General features: G+C 38.9%; 1 protein-coding gene across 1 annotated transcript in view; it reads right to left on the bottom strand.

Moving 5' to 3' along the window:
- Nucleotides 1-1,528: 1,528 nt before the first annotated feature.
- Nucleotides 1,529-25,844, bottom strand: part of zcchc24 (zinc finger, CCHC domain containing 24) — an 87,694-nt gene continuing 63,378 nt past the window's right edge. The window contains exons 3-4 of the mRNA XM_033979448.2: nt 15,238-15,402; nt 1,529-7,329 (exon numbers count right to left, since the gene is read on the bottom strand). Coding sequence (XP_033835339.1) covers nt 7,216-7,329; nt 15,238-15,402 — 279 coding nt within the window. The 3' untranslated portion in view covers nt 1,529-7,215. The remainder of the gene's footprint in view (nt 7,330-15,237; nt 15,403-25,844) is intronic.

Genomic DNA, 25,844 nt, shown 5'->3' with positions numbered 1-25,844 from the left:
GTTTGGAGGGAAAGCAATTGTCAAATGAAGAAGAGGGTAACAAGAGAAATTTAGAAACAAACAAAAGCCTGTCCATCATATTGTCCATCCTACAAACTGTGCAGTGGTGGAAGGTTAATGAAGTACAAGCAATGAAGTACTGTACTTAAGTAAAGTAAAGATACATAACAATTATAATATTAATACTTCCTACTCCACTTTTTTTTTTAATTGGACTGAAAATTTAAAAGTACTTTTCATATGATTTGAGTGGTTATTTTGGCCATGTTCGTGGTAACATCCTGACTAGAGTTTTGGAGTTCAAGCTTTGGCTTTGCGCAAACAAAAATAAATAGACAAAATTCATAAGAAATAAGGTTTGTAGACAAAGAAACCACATTTCCATGGAGCAAGTAGGAAGAGCCCCCCTCCAGGCACAAGGACACATGTTTTTCAGTGCTATAAACACAACCACAATGAATAAAACATGCTTTTATTCTGTTTGGCTAAAAAGTTGCATACTGTGGCTTTAATTAAAACATTGTTAATTTGTTCATACTAAAGAACCTAATTCCATAAATGTCCGTCACCTAGCAAACGTAGTTTAAGTAAGGGCCAAATCCTGTCTAATTTACATGATTGTTATTATTTGGTGAATCCAAATATGTGACAACACATTTTATTTTGTTAAATGTTTGTTGTTTAAACTGTTTAAATTTGTTCTTTGCTCATAAATTGTTCCAGCATTTTGGATGGATTTTTCTTCGCAATCTGCCACTTGACTCATTTAAAAGTACGATAAATATTTACCACATGCACTCAAAGCACTCACTCACTAAACAAAGTCATATTTAGAAAAACTTGTATGCTCTTTAAAGATGCATTGTGGAACTGTTTGGTTGAGGTTACATTACTTCTATCACTTTGCCAGGAATGTTGCACAGTGTGGTATTAAACTTGTCTATCCAGCACTTATTCAAGTACATGTTTTTATACATTGAAAATATACATTGAAATACTTGAGGGTGGGCTTGCCTCTCCACAAATTTGACCTGTAACTTGTTCTGGTGGCATTACCCGCTTGTCTCTGTGGAGATAGAAAAGTTGAATACCAGTCAAAGTTTCAGTCAAAGCAATAACATATTCATCAAGGAGACCAGCAGGTGGTGAACCCTCCACCAGAGAAGTTACGTAATGTACTTTTAATCACAACATCTCACATCACCATAACAATTTCCTGTTGCGTAATTAGGCGTTGCGTCGTCTGGCTAACCGCACTGTTGCGATTCTGCTGTCTTTACCATGTCTGCATTGTGGTGTTGTAAAAATGGCTCTTGTGATCCGCGTGGTTAAGAATGTGCGAGCCTTCATGCCTGCGGAGGAAAAACGCAGATTGTTTACGGAACATAAACTTTGCGTAATGATCATTCTACATCCAGCAGCGATTTAAAAGGACACGTGTTGTATTTGGACCGAGCAGAATTCCCAAATGAACACGCCTCCCAGATAGTCGATCCAGAAAATACCGTTAAATGAAAAATAAAACACATTGACGCAATTCATCATGATTTTTTTATTTGTCAAACTTTCAACAGCACTAAAAGCACTACAATGGTCTCCCATCTAACAAATAAGGCACATTTTGGAATGCCGTTTCGTGGACATGAATTTGGATACTTGGATACTACTATGACAGTCTCTCCAAAAATATCTGTGTTCTGTCCAGTCTACAAAGTACATTATTGCAATATCGCATTACAAATATCAAGAATACAACGCAAATAGACCACATAAGTGTTAAACAATACATTCAGTAAATATGTAGGCTACAAATAGGGCCTGGATACACACAGGAGCATATATCATTACACTGGACAGTTTCTTTATAATGTCTTAAAGTCAAAGTCACGGTTTTGGCAACGCAACTGAATACAAATAAGAAATTGTGTTTATTGCAATATTGGAACACATCAAATTTGTTTAAAGATAACCAAAGCCTTGTATCAGACAGAAATTACCTATAGGAAAAAAAAAATTGAAAAAAAAGAGAAAAAAATCTGAAAAAAATTGTGGGAAAAAATTTTAAAAAATGTAAACGTAATAAATGACAGGTATTAGGTTTGATTTCAACCAAAATCTGAATCTGTTGTTTTGTAATGTGATAGAAAAGCAATACTTAGGTGTAACCAGGCCCATTATAACTAACCAGAAGTTGCTCTTAGAGTTAAAACAATATGTACTATAGCAAACTACTGTGTTTAAATTACATTGCACCAAATAATATTCCATACTATTTCATAAAACCAAACACATGCACATGCAAACTCTAAAACAGTTCTTTGTCACACTCTCTCTTCAAAAGTATAATACAATCGCTACTACAACTACTATTAATAACATCAAAATACACCATATATATTTTTTAATTATAATATTTGCTTGTCGCTTGAAGCAAACTACATCTCACAGTTTAACGTGCTTAATACAGTGGTGAGTATCAATCACTAAATAAGAATAAAAGCAAAAATATACTTTCAAAATGGTGTCATAGATACATAAAAGGCGACTGTATGGTTGTCACGGCAGCACAGTTAGTTAGCAATTCAACACTGATAAATCTTCCTATACATTGGCTTATAATTGCATATTAATTATGTACCAGCTTTTTCATAATATCCTATGTAGAAAACAATATTTCCTTTTTAGTGTAACTTGCATATTCTATACAAAATAAGAGTAAAAAATCTTAAATATTTCTGCAGGATATGCCCTCAGATTATTGAAAATTCTCCCATCTTTTTTTTTTTTTTTCAAAATTTTCACCGATCGGCCCTTCTTCACATAAAAAGCTTGAAAACTGCTAAAAGAGCTAGAACAACGGCCATCAAATATATACAAAAACAGAAAATATCTTGTTCCGGGAAATATTTCTTGAAATTTTTTGCAGATTGCTTTATAAAATTTTCACAACATTTCAAATTTCGAAATACACATCTTGCTTATATAAAACGGTCCTAGAAAAGTCAAGTATGTCGTTCAAGACTTTAAGAGCAAGTATCTCAATTCAAATGTACGGTCTGTTTCAGCTGCTTCCTCTGGCAGGTGGTTTGCCTTTAACACTGGATTCATATTGGCAAAATCAAAAAGTTGTTAGTAAATTCTGCCACTTTTTAGGCTACATTTTTTACTAGAATACAAGTTAGTTTACACTCACATGTTACATAATGGCCCTAATACATTTCAGAGGGTACTTGTCACCACATAAACAAAAATATGCCTTAAAGGGAAAATCTTACATTCTGGTTTGAGATACCCAGGCTACTAGTACATATTATCTTTGGAGAATTAGATGGAACTAATCACATAGAGTTTGTTTTATTAGTTGCGGTCTTGAGTGTAGTGGTCAGACAGACTATAGGCGCAGAATGGACGCCACGTACTCTTTCGTCTGCCCTGGGGCACCTATGGCATTACAGACGAGCAGTAGTTTACCGCCAAGTAACTGAGGGTTGAATGAGATCAATGTAAAGCGGTTTGAAAAGCCTGAGAAGCAATGACGTTTCAATAAAAATGGTATATTCTATGTAACTTTTCTTATGGAGTACCTGCCACCTTCTAGTCTCCATGGAAATGTTATTGCGTTGCCTAGAATGTTCCACAGATTAGCATCAAAGTGTATCAGTGTTACACAACGGAGACAGGCGGCACTACGAGGCCAATTTACAGGTCAGCTCAGCCTTTTGTTATTTTAGCTTGTGTCATCAGAGGTATAATACTCCCTACAACGGAAGTATAGCAAGACTGGACTGAACTAGACTGGAATGGACAATACTATTACAGTGTCTTGAGAGATTTATGTTTTTTAGTGTGTATTTTTAACAGTAGTGACACCTGTAATTGAGTTATACATGCTAGATAGATTAAATGGCATATTGTGGAACACTCCAGGCAAAGCATTAAGATCTCCATTGACCCTTCACCAGAATTGTGCCATAGTGCTTCTTTAATCTACATGACATAACTCCTGTCCACTTCTCCATACTAGGTAGACAGATTATCCCATTCTCCCAAGCATAAAACAGAACTCAATTTTCAAAACACTTAAAAAACTCTCCCCTTAGGCAAGCACACTGTTCCCAGCTGTGACCGCCTATGATCACATTCTGTTCCTTCCGTCTACTTCCCAAAATGCAAAGTCACCAAATGATTCTTCCAACTTCAGAGGTACCAATTTAAGTCACTAAAAACCCCTCCTCCAAGTGCCCAACTGTCGCTCTCGAACGACCCGACCCCCCTCACATAAACACTACAACAGGCAAAAACGTGAGAGCAGCAGATCATGATACGAGCGCCGCGTGTTGTGTTGAAGAAATAACATCTTTGTTGATATTCCATGACAACCGACCGCAGAGGGACGCAGTGTGCCAGCTGGATGTGCTGCCTCAGCCCCTGGCTCCAGCTCAGCAAATTGTGTCCATGTGAAAAAGGCTAGTGCCAGCTCACACCGCTAATGAGGCAATGCTGGCTATACTCAACCTGCAACACGCTGCACGGCACAAAGTTCAAATGGATTCAGAGTCTTGATGGAGTAGATTTTAAAGTTGGTTGTACTTAGAGTAATTAACTTATTTTTACTGATGGGTTTCAATGTATTTTTCAGCCAGTGCACTTTGAATTTAACACTCCACCTAAGTCATTTTCATAAAATAATGTCACCTGGAATAGCTCTAAACTCATTTTCACCAGATCATATAGATGTCTTTCTGATCCCTATGTTCAAAAGCATCACTTGTATTGTGATTACCGGTACATTTCATAACAAACTGTTTGTATGAAATATTTTTGCATGGCTACAAATATAAAATTGTACTTTTACAAAACTTCACAATATAAAGAGTCATGTCTACCAATAGATTTCCTATGTTCTTCATTGTCGTGTGTAAACAATATAGAAGGACGCATAAATATGAAAAAGTCTCTTAAAGATATATCAATTTGCAAATATCATGAATTCAAATGTCTTCTTTGTCACTTTCAGTGAACCTTCTTTGCAGCTCGCCTTCACATTTTAAACATTCATACTTCAGATCTTCAGGTCATGGCAGGGGTGTCACCAAAAGAATCACTGATAGATAAAGAACAGTTTTGCCTTCGCACAATAAAAGGCTCATTACAGCTCATACATTAGTGTGGTACATGGTGGTTGTGCAGGTGCATTTCTCTATCAGATTATATTTCACTGTTCTCTCAAGCGTGAATGCTCCTGGACATGTTTACGATGTGCACAGGCAAACATTCTCTGATTTTATTCATTTATTGCTTTTTTTTTAAATATATATATAAACTGCAATTCCCTGCCTAAGTCCCATACACTGAGATATGCACCAGTCGTCCTTGGCCACTGATTGCAACATGTGTATAGTGTAAGTTATACTGAGCTGGTATATTAGTTTCACAAAGTGCTAGAAACATTTAACATGAGCTTATCAAATTGGATGTAATGGACAGTGACACCCCCGCCTCTTGGACATATCTTAGAGTGCAGCCTTAATACTTTTTCCATTGACTTTACTTTGCTGTCATCCCACAACAACACTAACCCTTCAGGCACCACTCTCCCTGCATGTTTCCAATTTATTTTAAGGTCCAACATATGTATGGCTAACCCGCTAACGTAATGCTAATCAAATTGTGGCATTTCTACAATCTCCCTGGACCCATACTGAAGCAATCCCGCGGATAGCCCTTTTCTTTTAGATATTTTGTAGTTTTGACAGATCATTGCATGTACTACTAATTAGAAACACATTGCATACATTTAGCTTGACACAAGTGGCTATAAAAAAAAAAATATTTAGGGGACGGAAAAATGAAGCGAGATTATTTAGCATCTGAGCCTACAGTAGTTTCTATAAAGGCACTGTGAAGCGATTTGAACAAAACAACATACAAACGCGTTACTTCATGTCCCAGTTACAAGTTCCGATTGCACACGAGCAAAATAAATAGGCCCAAATGTAAGCTAAAGGGACGTATGGCACGGTATCCCTCGGTTCATTCACAGTTAGGTTAGATGTGCTGGTTAAATGGCAAGACATCATAAGGCCCTTTGCATATTATTATTATACCGTTACATAGACAAAATGGAAAGCAGATTTTTGTAAACACGAAGCCAAAGATCCCCGAAAAGAGGTAATACTGACAGTGATGCTAACAATGCTAATGCTAAAGGCTAATGCTAAAGGCTAATGCAGGGCCAGTAGGTTTACAAGGCACACACAGTCACTGGATTTTATGAAGAGCACTTAAGTGAGAGAGAAATTGCTCCCATGTTTTAGGTGTAGTGCACGCTGTGGCATTTACATGGAATTTAATGGACAGTGGATAAGAGATGCCAGGCATATATAATTTTTACAACAAAGTGTGCTATTATGGCATCATATCTGTAAACATTTAGCCACCATTTTGAAAACTGCTATGGTAGCCCTGCAGGGACATTCTGTGTTGTTGCGTTGAGAGTAACTGGCATTTTGTTGTCAATTTAAACCAAAAACTGGAGGACTTTCGCAAAATACGCCTACCATCTTTGTTGTACTTTTTTGGGAAGTTGCTGTGTTAGTAAAGACAAGTAATACAAGTTGTATTTTTTGGTAATGTACAGGATTTTCAAGTGATTTTCCGTAAAATTGACACTTGCCATAAGAATAAACAATCCAAAACATGCTAGCCTATCGTCTGAAGTCCTCAAAATGGCGCCCATACCAGGCAAAAAAGTGACTGAAACTCATGAATGTAATTTAAAAAACAACATTGCGATACATTGCACTCTCCTTCAACTCTACCGCGGCCTAAAAGGGACAAGCTGATTACCGCAAACCAAAAAAAGCAAATATTGTGGATAAGTTCATTCTGAAATCGTGTTAGCTGTGCCCAAGTTGGACATTTCTGACTTGTTTTGAGCAGTGATCCTTTCTTCTCTTTTTGAATGATTGTGAAAACCTTTTATATTTGAAAAACAAAAAGTACTTTTTTAAGCTGTCCACCATCATTCCATGTAAATGCACTATCAATACAAAGAGAAAACTTGCTACGAATGAGGGAGAAACAGTCTGCCGTATTTTTAAGGCTTCTGGAGTTGACACGAGTGAAGATGTCATGAAGGAAGGACGCCATGTTGGATCCTGGCTGCTTCATCTTGGATCCAGCGGCGTGTCTCCTCCTCGTGGATGTGGACAGTTATTGCACGCGGCGGCAGTAGTAGCCCAGGACCTTGCACTTTTCGCACAGATGCTGGGGGTGCTCTTTGCTCTGGTCCGACACGTCCAGTCCGTCAGGCTTCTCCAGTGGGCGCTGTGGGATGAAAGAGAGACACAATAAAAACAGGAGTGAGTCATGGGGAATGCATACTAAACAGCACGCACAAAGGACAGTATAGACTTTAAAGGCATTCATGTTGGCAGGGGAGCCCGTTCCTGCTATATATCCCAAATGTCCAGTCCCCCCTGCAACTTAAACTGTGCACAATTAGTAACAGAGATATGGCAGTGCATCCACTCTGGAAAAAGTCCTGTGCTTTATCAACTTTGAATGAAAGGAGAGGAGACATATGATATTTCATGTTTTATAAATTAAAGTAATACATGTATGGAAAAATCCTTGTTTGGGCATATGCTGTAGATCACTATTACTTTGAACGCTTGGATAAATGTCTGAAGTCTGAGCAGCCACAGAAAGCAACAGACAATTTATGGCAAAGTGTTGGAAATGGTCAGGAAAAGTCCAATGAAGATGTAAGGACTTTAAAGCTGTAGCTTTTTCTAGGTCCACCACCTGCTAGTGTCCATGAAGATGTTTTTGCTATTCCCGACACAGTATGGCATCAAAGCCACCATCTGTAAGTTTATTTGTTTGTTTTTTTTACCCACAGATGCTCTCTGGTCTTCTTTTGTCAGGCCACTATCAGACAGCAGTAACGTAGACATCATGTAGTGGTGGTATGTGAGAATACAACGGGGTGGGTCAGCCAGTCTAATTGCCAATAGTAGCTCTAAACTCCGACATGTCCCACATGTTAGTGCCATATGAACCATCTTACACTCTGAGGACTTCAGGGTCAGAACTAAACCAGAACTAAACATCAGGAATCAGTGTTTCAGTTTTGTGCAGCTAAAACCTGGAACAGTCTTTCTGAAGATGTGAGACAGGCCTCTACTTTGACAATGTTTAAATCCAGGCTCCAAACGGTTCTGTTTAGCTGTGCATATGACTGAAAGGCTTTTATTCTGCACTCTTCTGATGATTATTTATGTTTTCATGTGTTTCTATTGTGATGTTAATGTCTTTCTCATTCTGTACAGCACTTTGAATTACTTTGTGTATGAATTGTGCTATACAAATACACTTGCCTTGCTTAAACTTTCAATTTTCATGGAGACAAACCGTTATAGGGCAGATCTATGGAGAGGTGACCCCTCTCCAAGAATGCATATATTTCATGGTATTTTTCTAGCCATTAAAACAACTGTAATTAAATAAATGCAAGATAGATACGTTTAAGGCAGGGGTCCCCAACGTGTAGCTTGGGTGCCAACAGTAGCTCTCCACCCCTTTCCAAGTACTCACATATTGCGCTCAAATGCTAATCATCACTGTAAATGTATCTTTTGATGCCTAACTTTGTGCAATAATAAATGGATAGTGGTTTATGTTTTATAGACATCTATCTGTGCCCCATCTAAGGCTTACTGTGTCTCTTATATTTTCTCAATTTCTTGCAAACACAAAAATTTGTAGCTCTCTGGCATATTTGTTTGGTAAAGGTAGCTCACGGCGAAAAAAGGTTGGAGACCGCTGGTTTAAGGTCATACTGTGGAAAATTTCAGGCAAAACAATGGCCTCCCCATGAAGACAAACAGGTGACAAAGCTGCACCACCACAGATTTGACGACATAATGTGCTTTAAAAATGGGTCCAATCACAAAACTGTCTGAAAATTACAAATTTTGTTTGCTTAATTTCATCAAACAGATTTACTTTGAGGGTGCAGAGGAAATTATGTGGAATGGTTAACATTATTTTTAGTGTTGCCTTTTCCCACCAATTAAGTTAATTTTAGCTTCAGTCCATTATTCATTTTAAAACTATCGGCCCCTTCAGAATTACATCATGAGATCCAAACCTATTACATTCAGAGATATGGCACCGCATCCACTCTGGAAACTCCACAGCATTTTAACAACTTTGTATTTAGGAAAACAACTTAATTTAATAGAAAGCGTTGCAAATTAAAACTAGCATGGTGACCGGTGGAAAGATTTTCAAGTGCTAACTGTATCTACATGGGCCAACTTTGAACAATCAGCCCAGAATACAGTGTTTGGAGCTGCAGTTTACTCTGTAGTGTAAGCAGAGGGAAGGAGGTGAGCGCGGGTCAGCCCAGGCGATATTTCATTCTGCCTCTAATGAGTCTGCCAGGAAGTACATAGTGTTTGCTGTCTGCGCGTCAAAGGCATCAGAGCTGGAAAATCTGATGGAGTTTCATGGAGGTGCAGTCACAGCGAGGTGAAGGGGATCAAAAGGCGGCAGGTAGAGACTGTGAGATGAATGTTTACAGGGGGGTGATATGGACAAAAATGTATATCACTTTTTTTCACTATTTTGATAACAATATTAAAACTATATTTTAACATTGCATCAGGAATGTGCTAAAATGTATCTGTAAATGTGCTTATTGAGGTTTGAGTCTAGCACAAACATGAATGGCCCATAAAATTAATTACATAAGTGTTATTATGGATTTATTTTGTTTTCAAGATCATAATAGTAGACGTTTCTGTTTGTTAAAATTTAAATCAGCTCATTTGCTGTCATTTTAATACTTTTATACACTAAATATTAAAATTTTGCATATATCTTCTGAACGATTGTCAACGATTATCAATTTTTTGATACCTTTATTTTGATATACTATGTTGAAATATACAGATTTTGATTCAGGTTAAGGTGCACTCAACTGTGCCCATATAGGAAATGTGTCCTCTGTGTTTGACCCATCAATGCCACTAGAGCAACCTGTCAGGAGCCAACCGCCCACCTCCAGATCTTGAGCCTTGGTCAGGACTACCTCAGCTGGAGGATTTGACCTACTGTGTATGTTTTGGGTTGATGGAGGAAACCCACTCAGACACAGGGAGAAACATGCAAACTCTGCTCAGAAAGTCCAGGGCGGCCCGCGACTTAAACCCGGAACCTTCTTGCTGTGAGATGAGAGTGCTGGCATCCCAGCCACTGTGCTGCCAAAAATATGGGGAAGACTTCACGAATTTGCTTGACTAAAATGTTTTTGCACACTTTGGAACAGATGGGAACATGGCTGCCATTCTGTGCCAACAAACTCTTCAACACCAATCACTCTACAACACACTCACACGGGCAAGAGAAGAACTGTCCCTCGATGGACCTCGACAGACAGTCTTAGGGTTTTAAGACGATTGCTTTACTACATGAGCCATTGTTGTACTGACTTCATAAACAAACAAAAAAGTACTTTTTATATAGAAAAGTGAATATAATCAGAACACAGACACATTTGTTATAACTGTTTTGGGAATGAAAAAGTCCACATTATAATATCTGATGTGGAATAAATATATCAATGTGGAATAAATGTGTATTATTCTTAACACTGGGGACTAGTTGGTGGTAGCCCACACATTCTCTGTACTCAATAGCCTCTCAATATGAAGGAATCCTGACTTCTTTACAGAGCACAAATACAGATGTCCTTCATGCACAATAACAACTTTCAGAAGGTTTTGGAGGGCTCATTCTATCCATTATTTTAATATGCTAAGACCTGCCTATCTTTACTAGCCACAATCACCAAAACCACTTCAGTGCCACTTTTATGACTAGTTATGAGACCACTAGTATGAAATTTGACTTATTTACTGGACTTGCATGTCTTTTATCTGAAACCAAATTTTCAGATAAAAGGCGCTGTACCAAATTTTTACTGTCTTAAAAATGTGAAAAACAGAACTAGTTTGTGTTTAACCGTTTAAGTTATGCCTCATTTACTTTACTCATTCTCCAAATTATTCACCGTGATGAGTTTATGAGCATATTTCACTGCCCACAGAGGCCAGTGCAGAGTTTTGCCACGACGATAACGCTGACAGCAACTGGCATGCTAACATGCACTTCCTGAATTCCAATTAGATGCATAAAACATGCAGCGATATATGTGCAGTGAGGCAACACAAATACTGCTCAAACACATGTGAAAAATATCAGTCACCAGGCCTTTAATGAAATCTATGGTTCCTCCAACCAACATTTTTTTTCTAACTCATCCATCCTTGTCTCCCTGTCATTGGCTGTGGTTTCATGCACACCAAAATCTGATTATGATCTGATTTCTGGACTTTTAAAGATGACTTAAATGGCATGCAACCCGCAAAATCTGATGTGATTAATCAGGGGGACCATGATCAGAAAGAAAACAGATGATTTTGCTGTTTAGATTTCATTTTAATAACCTTACAAATCCAAAAATGTGATGATAAGCAGGTTTTGAGTGTGCGTGTAACCGCAGCCATCTCTACCTGCCAAAGTCAATTTCTGTGTCTGTGTCTCTTTCTGCGCTGGGCCACTCGCTTTTACAGAAAGGTTATTTAAAGGTGCAACATGTAACTTATCAGGTGGAGTGTTTGCTACCTGCTGGTCTCCATGGAGATATTATTGCTTTGTCATCAATGCTTCACAATATGAGGCTAAACTTATGTATCGCCATGGAGACAAGCAGGTGACCAGTCCAAGTTACAGGTCAGATCTGTGGAGAGACAGCCCAGCTCACATGCAGTAAGAATACAGTCTTTTTATATGCTGTATTTATATATTTGTTTTCAATTTAAACACTTAAAATTTAATAAAGATAGTAAGTTTAAGGCCGTACTGTAGAACATTCAAGGCAAGCAATACACCTCCATAGAGACGTGCAGTTCAAGAACTCAGGAAAGTTACATAGTGCTCCTTTAACAGAAATACATTCCGGACATTATAAAAACCCATATAGCCCCCAAAAATGTAATAATGGCTGAAACACTGCACTTCACGGTTGAGCTGCATAGCTGTTGTCTCTAGAATTGAGCCTGTACACTATTCCCTTTCCGTGGAGTAAGTAAACACAAAATATACTCCTTGTGAAACTACCGGCAAAGACCACAGTATTTGGCATGGGATTTTGGCATCATATAAAATGGCACATTTACAGATTTTTATCCAGGTGCCCTGCGGAGTGGGTGGGATCCATATTGAGCATATTTCTGGGAATATTTGGTGGAGGGTGAAGGGATGGGGGGGTGGAGGGGGAGTAGAAGGGGCACAGAGGTTAGCGGTCCGGTTCAAACGCTATGCTGACAGGGCAAAATATGCTAAGTGGGTGACACGGCTCACGCGGGGAATTTGCTAGGCTATGTGTAGGTTAGCCACAAGACACACAGGGAGGCCGGAGCGGGTTTTCCTTTTCAGTGAATGGCATGAAAGAGGGGGAGGAGAAGGGGAGGAGAGGGGGAGGAGAAGGGGAGGAGAGGGGAGGAGAGGGAGAGGAGAGGGGAACGGCGAGCGGGTAAATGTTTAGGAAAGTATGTAAAGAAGGCAGAGGAAGGGAAATACTGGTGTGGTGTAAAGCTAACAATGCTAAGACTCAGGACAAATTACCCATTGAGTTTCCACTGTTTGGGGTCATATGATCATGTGCTACAGTTGGCAAAATCCAGAATAGAGGATGTTCTTATAATTGAAATAACATTTTTGGTAGGAAAATACTGTATTTATTTAAATGTTAAAATGATTAATAAACCTATAATGATTTAATAATAAATACGTGTAATCCAGTTGCTTCACTACTACAGACAGCAGCTGGCAGTAAAATGTGTGATAGTAGAGGTAGCACAACTCGCAGTAACAGTATTATTCACGGTAGGCCTAGTGGTAGTAGAACCACATGGTCAAGGCCTAATCTTGCCAGATCTTGGAAACAAAGCGGGCTTGGGCCTGGTTAGTGCTTGGATGGGGAATCGTTGGGAATACCATGTACGACAGTGAGGCAGCAGTGCCTCTAGTGCAAACTGACACTGTGTCCTTCGGCAAGACACTTCACTTACACTGTCTAATATGAATCTAGTGTGTGTGAGTGTGTTTGTGTTGGTGTTGGTCGAAGGAGCTAATGGCCACCACAGATTATGAAATGGATGAATAATGCATGAAAAGATTGTGTAAAAGACAAATAAAATATATCTATTATTAGAAGTTGTGATAATAAAGCTTTTATAATAGAAAGTGGTAGTAGTAATGACGGAGACAGCACAAGTAGATGTGGTACTTGCAGAATGTGTACAGTGGGTATTTAGCAACAGTAGGACAAAAATAGTGAGGTATAGTGTAGCTTGAATTGTTTGAGATAACTTTCTTTGCCAAAGGAAATGTGTTTTTTTACAATTATTTAAACAATATCTAGCTGTTAAAACTACTACTACTACTACTACTACTACCACGCCTGGACTTTACTCTCTTCATGCCCAGTCCATGTTAATGCCATGAACCCTAAGCAGCCCGATTATTCAGACTATGGGGCCACACACTTTCACAATTTTATTTCAGGAAGCGGAATTGGAAGAATGTGGAAATGCATAAATATCAAAGATGGAGCGATGAAGGTAAATATATCTGCGACTGATGAAAACACAGGGATTCTGTCTCATGTGGGTCCAAACATCTCCACAGACAAGCCTCCCGCTCCCTCCCTTTGACTTGAGAACGGCCCACAGCATCACACTAAATCGTTTCATATTATAAACTATGTCGAGAATTCTTGTAGCCCAAAGCCAAACTAAGCCTTCTGCATAAATGTATCCTCAAGTTTAAATAACTTTAGTAAATAATCCTCCAGTTCAGTGGTGTCATTAGTTTATGAAATTCCTCTTTATGACAGGGATATGAAGGAATTTTACAGTGCTTGGGCTTCTCCTGGTAATTGAATAGGGCCATCTGGATAAAGCGATAATACGCAGCCGTGCAGAACCCAGCCTGTAGTCTGTTAATCTTGGTAGGACAATCAGCTTTTGCAACATTTGGAACGAAACTGCGTCCGATAATTGTGTTTTTATTGTATTTCTGAGGAACATCAAACCGGTTCCCAGCACAGCATTTAGTCTGATACTGATTTGTTTCCCTCAAACATTAAAACAATGGAAAAATCAACTCGAAAAGTTGGTTCAACTGTTTACATCTGTACAGATCTTAGACAATCTCAGGGCTTAATTATGTAAACTGTGCCTTTGTGTTCGAAGGCTCTCGTATATCATTGTGTATGCTGGGGTTATGTTTTCTTGTTAACAGAGATTATGTGCTCAAATGAGAAGAATTATAGACACACTGCTAACCAGAGACTAGTACGGTAATGGTTGCGGTTAAAGCAGTATTTCCCAACCCCCTGTGCCTTGAAGCCTGCCTGTACACCCTGTCCAAAACTGTGGACTGCACAAATGGATCACATTGTAAAACAAGCATTTGTGAAATAAACAACAACTGGATTGTTTTGTTCCTATACGCCGTGCCCAAATGTGTGCTGGATTTGAACTTTTACATCTGCACATAATATTTTTGATGACCTGACAAAACTGGGATCTCCTTGTAATTTCTGGCCCCCCTCTGGCAGCTCTGGACGAAAGGACAACATGCCTGGCCAGCGTTTCATACAAATTACATCATTTAGAATAGATAAACCTATTATTCTTAATATGAAAATGAAGTGAGGTGGTTGGTTGACTGGCTTTGGATGACTTTGTGAAACCTTTGTGTTACTTTGGAAAATACAAAACACATCTTTATACACTTATTCATGTGTATGAGCTCAGGCCTGATAGCTGGAATGATAATCTTTTGGGGTCAATATTTACTGTGGGTGCTTTTGCTTTGTACTAGTGAGGGGGGTGTTGTTATCTTTCTGCACTACGATAACATTTGAGCTGCTTCTGAGTCATTGTAGATACACACTAATTACTACAGCTGCTTTGTATTTACTGTGTCAGTGGCAAGAATTTAGTTTAATGTCAATATTTTCTTCAAAACTGGGTCAAAACTTCAAAATGTGTTATTGTGATAGACCTGTATGAGTTTCCTGTTTGATGTGACACTGTGAGGACCTTTGACAAATCAAAAGCCTCATCTTGAGTCTGCTCCTGTGTGCTGCCGTACCTGCTTGTGTGGGTAGACGTTGATGTGGCACTTGATGCACTCTTGTCCCATGTTGGCCCAGGAGTTCCCGCTCATCCACTTCCTCTTACACTTGGGACACTTGTACTCCCCGAAGCACCTCTTCTTCCCCTGGTATGGAGTCAGGCCCTCTCCCTTCGGTCTGGCCTAGGAAACAAACACAACACATTTAAAGTGTGCAGATTTAACCAGACTACAGAGAAAATATAATCATCTTCAGTAACGCTTTATAATAACTGCATTATTTAAAGCTTCTTGTATTACACAAAATTGACTCTTGTGAGCTTTAAGACATTTTATAATGTTGTTACAATTGCAAAAAACAGACCTGGAGTAGTGTTTTGTTTAATTCACACATGTTTGAATAACTTTATTAGTCCGTCTACATCTCCAAAGCTCAAAATGCTCTGTTCCACCTTGTGATGTCATGTAGTGGTATTTTTTCCAAGCTAACTTTTACCTTTAGTTCAGTAGAGATTGGCATTTCCAGGGCTGAAATCATCCAAATGATTCGAGTGAAGTGTATGTGTATGGAGTTTAATACACTGGAGAACTTTCTGTATTACCACATGACATCACAAGACTTAATTCATGATGAACAAATAGTTTATTAAGAATGATTGCATAAGCAGCTCTTAAGTTCAAAATATGTCTGATGCGTGCTGCCTGTATCTAATTCTAAATAGTTTTATTGTTTGATAATCAGGAAGTGCAAGTTCAGATGTTGTACGGTGCTGTGTGGTTCAGTTGTTACGGTGTCAACAAATCTCCACTCTGGTCTCTGAAAGTTGGAAAAAACACTTATAAACTCATAACAGTGAATAATTAGGATGCTTGGAGTGCATGCATTAAGTGAGGAATCATTTTGAACCACTGCAAACCATTTAAAATGTTTTAGTTCTGTTTTTCATGTTTTAAGACTGTAAAAATCAGGTACAACAAGTTTAATTAAGTAGATGTAAAGCCTGAGTCATCCATCCACTTTCCTCGGCTTAGCCTGAATCATTCTTAATAACCAATTTCTTCAAGCCTTTCTTCATGTTATATGAAGTCTAATTAGCCATAGCTCATATAAAGTGTTACCCACTCTAGTAAAACTGCACAACGAACGAAGAAAACAGTATGATTTAGTTTAATGTTATATAAAAGCCACGGCCGCTGACAGCTGGGTGTGTCCGTCCAAATCACATACATCTATAATACATCATACGGCACAGTCCTACACATGGTTTTTGGCACTATGAGCGGTTGCGTAATTGACATTTTCCTCCATTCCATCTGCATTCAATTACCCCGACGATTCTCGCGAGGGAGATGATTATGAACAGTCAGCTCGCTCCACAAAAACACAAGGACAAGATTTTGGGAGGGCCTGTCCAATGATGTCATGGTGTGAGCTTTATGTAGGCCACTACAGACACATTTTCCCCAAAATCCAGGCACAAATACCAGCACAAACTGCGATGTTGGTTGCCAGACGAAACCAGAAATTAGTTCATTTGTTGAAGCTTGTCATTATCAATTCACTGGTGGAATGTAAAACGTTTCTATTTACATCAAGTGCATATGACAAGTTAGACAACTTTTTCACTTTTTTTTTACATTCTGGTGAAGTTTATTATTTTACTTCCTTTTTATCAGTATTTTAATTTTTTGTTTGTTTGTTTTTTTCATTATTATTGTAATGAGCTGATATTTTGTGTCTAGTTCAGCCTGTGTTGTTTTTGTAACTGTTTCTGTTGTTGTCTGCTTTTGTCTGTGACACTTGGAGACTGGGTTCAGTGAGTGAGACTGCTGCTCTAAAAGCATCTTTTAAAAAGTACTAATATTTTGTTTTGGAAATACATATTATATTATTATATTGTCTAAAGATTTGTTTTACTATCATTGTGGTATCAAATTCTGTATCGTGTATAGAGCCGTTGACTAAGTACAGAAATCAGGTTTGAAATTTTAGTATTGAGTCATGGTAATTTTTATACAGCACTTTTCCACCTTCAAGACACTCAAAGAAACCACTCACCCATCCACACCCAGTGTACGCAGCCACTGTCAACCTTCGAATCAGTGGACTGCCCTACATAAAATATATCAAATGAACCTGCAAATTGGCTGTGTGCCATAAACCAAATGTACGTTTCGTTTTTGAGTGGCCTATACATTCTGAGACATTCCTCTCCCTCTCTCCATTTGTCCATAATATCATTTCAGATGGCTGAGCGGATAAGTCCAAAACATCTGGTTGGCGACAGCGTTTACCACTATTCAAGTTATTTCAGCTGACACAATCCTTCCATCGGCAAAACTAAAGGAGTGTTTTATCTGAAAAATTCTCTCATGCATAGATGGTTATCTGATACGACAGATTGAAATAATCTTTAATTTGCAGCATGCAAAAGGTTAGGAAACGTGCTCTCCAACTGAAAGTGGGCCAGACTCCCCCTGCAAGCATGGGTTTTGTTTTCTTAATCACTTTTACATTGACTGCAGGTTTTGGGGTTTATCTCGGAGGCAGTGAGTAGGAAGAGAGAGGAGAGGGAGAGGAGGGGAATGAGAGGGAGAGAAGGGGGAGGAGGGAGAGAGGAGGACAGGGAGAGGGGGGTCCGAGTGTTTTTTTTTTTTTTTGGCCCCTGCATGAGTAATACTGGCCTTAATGATCTGCATGTGGACTGGTCCCAACAGACGTCAGAACTTTGCATGAGCAGCTTGGGTATAGCTAAGTACTGCACACTCTGGGCCTGACCTGGACCGCCGGACCCTGCCTCTCCCCCAATGTCAACGTCTCACATAGAATCATGCACAGAATCAACTCTTAAAAAAAAAAAAAAAAAATCTTTCTGGTCCATAAGCTGTATTGGAAAGTAGCGATGAGTAACTGATGATATCGAAGGGGGTTCCTCGATGTCAGTTACATGTTTACAGAATCATGCAGCAAATTATTTTTTTATCCAAGTTCAACACATTCAGTTATTTTTACAAATGCAAAAAGTCAAATAGGGAATTTTACTTTACTATAACTTGACATAAATTTGTGGTCCTTGCTATGGATTTTAAAAGCTTAATATCAGTATCTGAAAAATGTAAAACAAATATTGGATATCGGCTCAAAAAAACAAAACAAAAAACAAAAATCTTCATCTTGTCAATCTCCCTTAAAGTCACCATCATCTCCACCTTTTATCGACCGTGACTCCCCAAAAGTCAGTCCAGTCTCAAACTTCATCATCCTGGACAGTTACTAAGTTGCTAGTGTTTATTCACTGACCCACAGGTAGGTGGTGTGTTTCCAGCTTCCACAGACGACTCCTGGCGATGTGTCCTTGAGCAAAACACGTAACCCACCTCGCCCCCAGTGTCTGTGTACACTGGTGTATGAATGTGTGTGTGAATGACTGACTGGTTCCTTGATCTGAAGCTCTTTGAATGCCTTGAAAATGGCAAAGTGTTGTATAAAATGTGACTATTTTAGAGTTACTCTTTCATTTGGTGGTACTCAGAATACAGTTAAATCAAAGGAATACATTATGCTACTCAGGGGTCTAGCACCAAATTTTGGGCCCTGTGTACAAATCATCTTAATGGACCTGCACTACATGTTGTCTGATGAAAAATGTGCATTACAGACTGTGAGGGGCCCCTCCTGCACTGGGCCCTGTGTAAACAGTGCCCTTTACCCCACCCCCGGCCCGACACCCCACCTCACTGTGCAAATTAGGCTACCAATGGTACAAGTATTAGTAAAAATAAAATGAAAACATCGCTCAAGACATAAGTGCATGTCCAATTTCACCTTTTCTAATTAGTGATAAATGCAAAATAGTAAAAAAAATATAATAATGCCCCTTTAATCCTGCGTTTTTACTATAATATATTGCAACTCAGTGTTATTCAGTGTTATAAGTATTCCAAGTATTCAGAATACAGTAATCGGAATATGTTACAAAGCACATTTTAATCCAGACATTCAGTATTCTGCAGCTAAAAACACTGTAAATCTCTTCTTCCCATCACTGATCATTGGTTTACCTCAGCACCAACCACATCTACCCCATGTCATCCTTGCCTTCCCCTGGAATCAACTTTACCCTTCCATTAGAGTCAGCCCCGTCCACCCCCAGCACACAGCCTGGAAAATGTGACTTCCACTGCTCCTCAACACTCCACAACACTCTGACAGGTTTTACTAATGCAATCAATGGTGCTGTGCATAACAATGCCATAGCAACACTGTGTTTGGACTGTAAATGAGCCCGTCCAAGTATGATTCATCCCCAAATATCACACATCATATACAGTGTAAAATGTTAGCGCACTCATATAGTTTCTTGATTAAAAGCAGCGTGTGAAAAACTTTTATTTTAAGTTTTGTAACAAGACGTAGCTGTGTCCTCAGCAACCATGTTCAAACTAAATATTCTTTTACTGACACTTGTAATGTTGATTCATCCTGACCAAGTTGTTTATGTTGTCATTTGGTGTTTTCGTTCTCAAGACATTATCCAAGCAGAAAGCAGGATGAGACACACACACTTTTGGTTGCCAGATACTACAACTGAAATCAAAATACCTCAAAGAAGTCACTACCGAACCTCCAGCACCTGCAGCCAATCATTAATCAGTGTAGGGCTGTAGTTCTTTTGTTCTTTAGACCTTTCACATGAGCTCTGTCCATCAGAATCAGAATCAGAATTACTTTTATTCATCCCCAAGGAGAAGTTCATATACTGACAATGATAAATATTTGAGTGTGTCATCCTTCTGCAGCCGGCCCCGGACTACAGGGTGGAAAAAGGGTCCGGGTCTACAGGGGTACAGGGGTGCAAAAGAGCTCGGGTCTATAGAGGCATAAAAGGGCCCAGGTCTACAGGGGAATAAAAGGACTTGGGTCTACAGGGGCGTAAAAGGACTTGGGTCGACAGGGTTGTAAAAGGGTCCAGGACGACAGGGTGCAAAAGGACCCAGGTCTACAGGGGCGTAAAAGGGCCCGGGTTTACATGAGGGCAAAAGGGCCCGAGTCTATAGGGGAGTAAAAGGTTGCATTGCATTCTCATTGGGAGTGGAAAATTATGACACCTAACGTAAGAGCATCCCTTTTAAACTCGAATGCCCCTCAGTCAGTTTAAATCTGCAGGTTAAGCCACTACAACTCAGGTTCAGATTATACCTTTTAAATCTGCAAGAGCACAGACTGCATCTTTAAGATTTCTATTTTTGCACCACAATGCCATAATAATTAAGTTTATATTTTTCTACTTAAAGCCGCACTATGTACCTTTTTGGCCATTTTGGTTGTTTTTCTTGCTTTGAAAAACAGCACCATTACTCTGAGCGGGCTTGCATCTCCACAAAGCTGACTCTTGGCCTGGAGGAAGGACCTGCGTGTTTCCATACTAATGTTGTTACTTTATCTCTAATATTCCCGACTATGTCTGAAAACATGCGTATGTCCATGAAGAATGTTTCAAAGTATGGTTTTAACTTTCTTTTTCCATTGAATCATGCAGGTCACACACCTCCAGAAAGTTCCATACTGTGCATTTAAGCTAAATAAACATTAAGCATACCATTTTTAATATATATTTCCACAAAAACTCTGCAATGGTTTTGATGCCATCTAATAATCTAAAATGTAAACAGTAATATAATCTCTAATGAAAACGTTGCCATAGTATTCCAGCCTCTCCTGGATGTAATAAAGCCTGATTTGTGTTTCATATCCGTGACGATCCGCGCTGCAGGAGGCCGTACATGACCCTCTGAATCATTGGGAGTTGAATTTGAATGTGCTCCATGATGGTTTCCTGTTAGCGCTCCTCTGCTGGGGCTGGTCTCTGTGGAGACGAGCAGAGCCAGAGCACAGTGAGACACAAACTCATCCTCCCTCTGACCGGAGACTGTAGCCTTGGCCCTCCAACCCAGAACACTCTCTCTGCAGCTGAGAGCTTTCAATTCTGCTAAGTACATTTATCAGATGGAGAACTTATTTGCCTTTGTTGGTTTAGAAAAGGACTGCACAGTATGTTTCTACGGTAACTGCAATATTAGGACTACGTGATCCATCGCAGGTGAATTTAAATCACTATTTGAATTGGCATAGTTCCCTAATCTTCCTGTATATTTAGGGGGAAAATGGTGTAAATCTTTATGAACTATTGTGAAATGAATGGGATTCTTGTCTTAGTTAAGCAGTTCATATACTGCTCATGTTCATGTTGTGTGCATTGCAAACTGAATCCTGATTTGAAAACATAATATGCAAATCTAATCACTAAGGCAATGCTCAATTTTTTATTTATTTTTTTTCACAAAAGCATGCAGCCCTGTGAATATACACTGTAATATGAAGATGAGTAGAATGACATCCTGAAACTTCATCTTGCTGTTCTCAGATATGGCAGTCAACTTGGTCAAATATTGATTTTGCTGACAACAATTGTAATGTTAACTCGTTCACAAAAAACATTTAACATGATGTAAGAGTTGTTTACAGTTTTCTGTTCAATCAGAAAGCTGAATATGCGGCCCATGTCGGGTTGCCAGATTTTATGATTAAAACCAGTTTGTGACTAATGATATTAAGTGTCCTCAGCAGTGTGGTCATGATACAAACATTTCAAACTCAAGTTCACTACTCGGAGTGAACTTGGTACTCAATACCAATTCCGATACCACGATGGTAATAAAAACACACCTTATTTAGCCAGTAGAATTAAATCATAGTACTTTCTTTTATATTCCCATGTGGCCTTACATCTGTGCGATCCCTCAGTGTTCATAGTGGTCCCTGGGTGTATACTAGTCTATGTGGTCTTACTTCTTTTGATACAGCTCAAGATCATTCTAAAGTTATTCAGGAAAGGTTCATTTATGTGTTTTTTTTTTTTTAGAAACTACTCAAATAGGTATCTAGTTTCAATACTAGTTTTAGTACGGATCAGTATCGGATTTTCAATACTTCTGACAGCCCTAGTCCTGAGTAATGGCAGCCAGTGGTAGCCAAGTTGTGACTGTATGACCATGTTCAAACTGGTTGAATTACAGGAAAAATAAACTAACTGAAAATTGCACTAAAGTTTTAAACACATATTTGGCGTAAAAGTAATTATGATTTAGCCTTTACTGGGACTATTAGCTTTTTTCACACCAGATATTGGCTAATCCTCTGTTTATGTCACAATGGCCTCTCTTCCACCTCCGCAAATATGAGCCATCTTTTTCCAGTGGTTATTTGGTTTGGTCATGTTATAAATCTGGTCTTTGTAATCAGCGTGTGGACAGGGCTTTGCAACATCCACCCTTCTGTTCTCCGGAGGTCCCCGTCACCACAGCCGTAAACTTTACAGGCACAGCTGACCCTCGCATTCCACCCAAAAATAAAAGACCAGTGTAATGATGTGTCCACCTTTGCAAAACCATGTCACAGAGATGGTTAAAGGGCCTGTGTGCTCCATGTATTTGAGCAAAATGTCATGTCCCAGTGCAGATATATTATATAAGCAGCTCTGGAGGTCAAAATAAGTCCACTGTGTGCTGTCTGGATCGAATTATAAAGTGTTGTATTGTTCAGTAATCAGGAAGTTTGGTGTTATCATGCCAATTGCTGCTAACATTACCATCACAACAAACTCCGCTATGATCTCTGAAAATTGTTTCACGTGCTTATAAACTCACTGCGGTGAATAGCTGAACAATTTGGGAAAAATATTATTATTATTCTAACAAGCATTGCAATTAGATTTGTGATTTATGTTTTAATAATAGGATTTGGCTCAAAGTTCATTTAAAACACAGCCAGAAGAATCGACAAAAAGACTGAAAAATGAACTGACAAACTGCTACTTCATGAATCACATTTAAAATATTTGGTGGAGGAAATAATTATACTTCCAGCCTTTGTATTTGCTAATTGTGTCCATTCAAATTCCAACCCAATTGCGATTAATCTTGTATCCCCAGTAAGACGATCTCCACCTTCTTCAGTTGTAAACATTAGCATCATTCAGTGTTTTTGTCTGACTTCAGTTCCAGGAAAAAGCCCACAGTGTTTTGCCTTTATAGTCGTCCCAACGCAAGCGCACCATGACTAAGTTAATGGAAGCGCGTCATCGGAGGCACACAGCACTTTGGATGTGTTCTTTGCTTTGGGCACATAGCCTGCGTCAAAGTGAGAGCCAAATGGACACGTCTCTGCCGTTTCAAGGTGTCAAGGATAGAACTGACACATTAAGCTACACTGACTTTATCGAGGTTTATTCTGTGTTATGATGCTGTTAGCTCTGAGATGGTAGTGTGTTTTTCTTATGTTTTTGTACGCTTTGTTTTTTCCCTTTTATTAATTCGATCTTTTTCCCCCAAAATCATGCAGTTTACAGACAAATGAAACGCTGTGTGCAACTTTTAGACACTTGAATGGGACAATTGATGACTGGAAACGTTTTTTTTGCCAGATCGCAGTTTGCCAATGTTTGTATCCCTCTTAACTAAAGCTCGCTGTAGAGATAAGAGTACATGTGTATGTGTGTGTGTGTGTGTGTGTGTGTGCTGACTCTACACACAAATCCTGAGTGCAGGCGTCTGACCACATCCTGAGAGAGGGGCTCGTATCAGGCGCAGCACGGGTCAGTGAACTCCAAATGAAGCATGGACCCACATGTGATACACCAACATTCTCTGATGCAATCTCTATGTAAAACACGGCCACACACGGAAAAGCAAACAGACGGACAGACAGGAGAACGTGTATTTTGGGACTGTTTAGTTAAGTACTGCCTGTAATGTGCGAGTCTATTAGCCGGCTAGCTCACATCTGAATTAAAGGCCCTGCACACAATTTGTTTTTATATTGTCAGATAATCAGGAAGTGTGCCTTAGCATGCACAACTTTGGACGACTGTGAACCACTTAAAATGAGCTAGTTCTGTTTTTCGTGGTTTTAAGACAGTAAAAATCTGATAACGTGCCTGTAATAACATAATAATGCTTCTGATTTATTTTACATCGTATAAGACACTCGCAGCATTTTATTTTACTTTCATTTTGTATCTTAAAGTGACTGTACGTGACTGAATTATGTCCTCGTAGTTAAGCCTATTATGTTTTGCCCTAGTACTGATATATTGTAAAAGCTGTGTCTTTTCTGACATTTTATTCCAATATGTCCAAGGAAGTGTGTTGTTAGCATGCTAGTATTGTTAGCTTTAACTGATATTCCGCTCTGGTCTCTGAAGTTGTGAATGTGCTTATAAACTCATCATAATAATTGGAATGGTAGAAATGCATGAGGAAAGTGCAGAGTAACTTTGGACCACTGAAAAAAACAACAACGTTTAACCACTTTATATGTCATTATTCATTCTATCCTCACTCTTTCACTGTGGTTAGCTTCTATACTACCTCTCACCCACGCTTAGGCAAGGTGGGCTAAGTATATTCACTGATTTTAGCTAGAATAGAACAACGGATGTTCTGGTTCTAAGGCTTTCAACAGCTTCAGTCACTGCTGCCCTCTTGGACTTTTGGAGTTAGCTTAGGTAAATGACACAAAGAATTCCTGCTTTACTATCCATCATTGTCAAGAATGTTTCTCGCTGTGTAACTTGACCAAAATCAAGTGTAGCATGTGAGAAATTGCACTGAGACTAGTGTGACCCCAAACGATAAGGTTACCGGATTGTTTCCACCTGGTGCTTACTTTGAACCTGACAGTTTGGACCAAATGCAGCCTGGTTAAGGTCACGAGAATTATAGTGGAAGTTTGCGTTAACATTCTTTGTAGTATTATTGCATATTATTGATGAACAGTGAAGATTCTGAGTGCAATGTCCCAAATAAGTCTAAATCGAGGTTATTTGATACTGGTCTTAGGAAAAATTGTGAGGAATCAGGTATCGGCTCTTGACGTCCATTCAAGGTAAGACCAAAACCATCTTATAATGTTTACACTTTATTTATATAATGATGTTAAAGGATCACTTAGTAACTTTTTGGGTTGCGGGTCCGTCACCTGATTGTCACCATGGAGATATGATGCTTATGTTTAACCAAGAATGTTCCACAGTTTGGCCTGAAACCTATCAAACTCCATGGAGACAAACAAACAGTAACAGTTTAGATCCGTGGAGAGGAGATCCCACTCTGAATAAGAATGAATGTTTTTCAAAATACAAAATAGAGGTTATGCACTGACATCATTTTATTTGAAAAATGGCTATCAACATTCCAACTGAGTGGCAGAACTATGGGCAGCAAAACAGTATTTTTCTTTGTTTTTTAATGCCTCACTTTTATCCATGGAGCTGTTTTTACCCTACAACAACACACAGACTCAAAAACATCTTATTTAAGGATAGAAAGATACAATCAGCTCAACTGCTTGATCCTAAAGTGTATATCAGTGATAAATGTGTGTAGTCTGCAGAGTCTGTTGTTTAGCTGAACTAGTTTTCATTAGTTGATTTTCTTGTTTTAGATGTCAGATACAAACTAAATATTTAGGAGAGTTGTAGACTTTTATATTTGTTTTGGGCTTTTACAGAAGAAAACGTCATTACTCCTCACTGACACTTTGCCGCTCACTAATAAAGTTCCAA

This window comes from Periophthalmus magnuspinnatus, chromosome 15, assembly GCF_009829125.3.
Source record: "Periophthalmus magnuspinnatus isolate fPerMag1 chromosome 15, fPerMag1.2.pri, whole genome shotgun sequence".
Lineage (NCBI taxonomy): Eukaryota > Metazoa > Chordata > Actinopteri > Gobiiformes > Gobiidae > Periophthalmus > Periophthalmus magnuspinnatus.
This window is presented reverse-complemented; position numbering and strand designations above follow the sequence as displayed.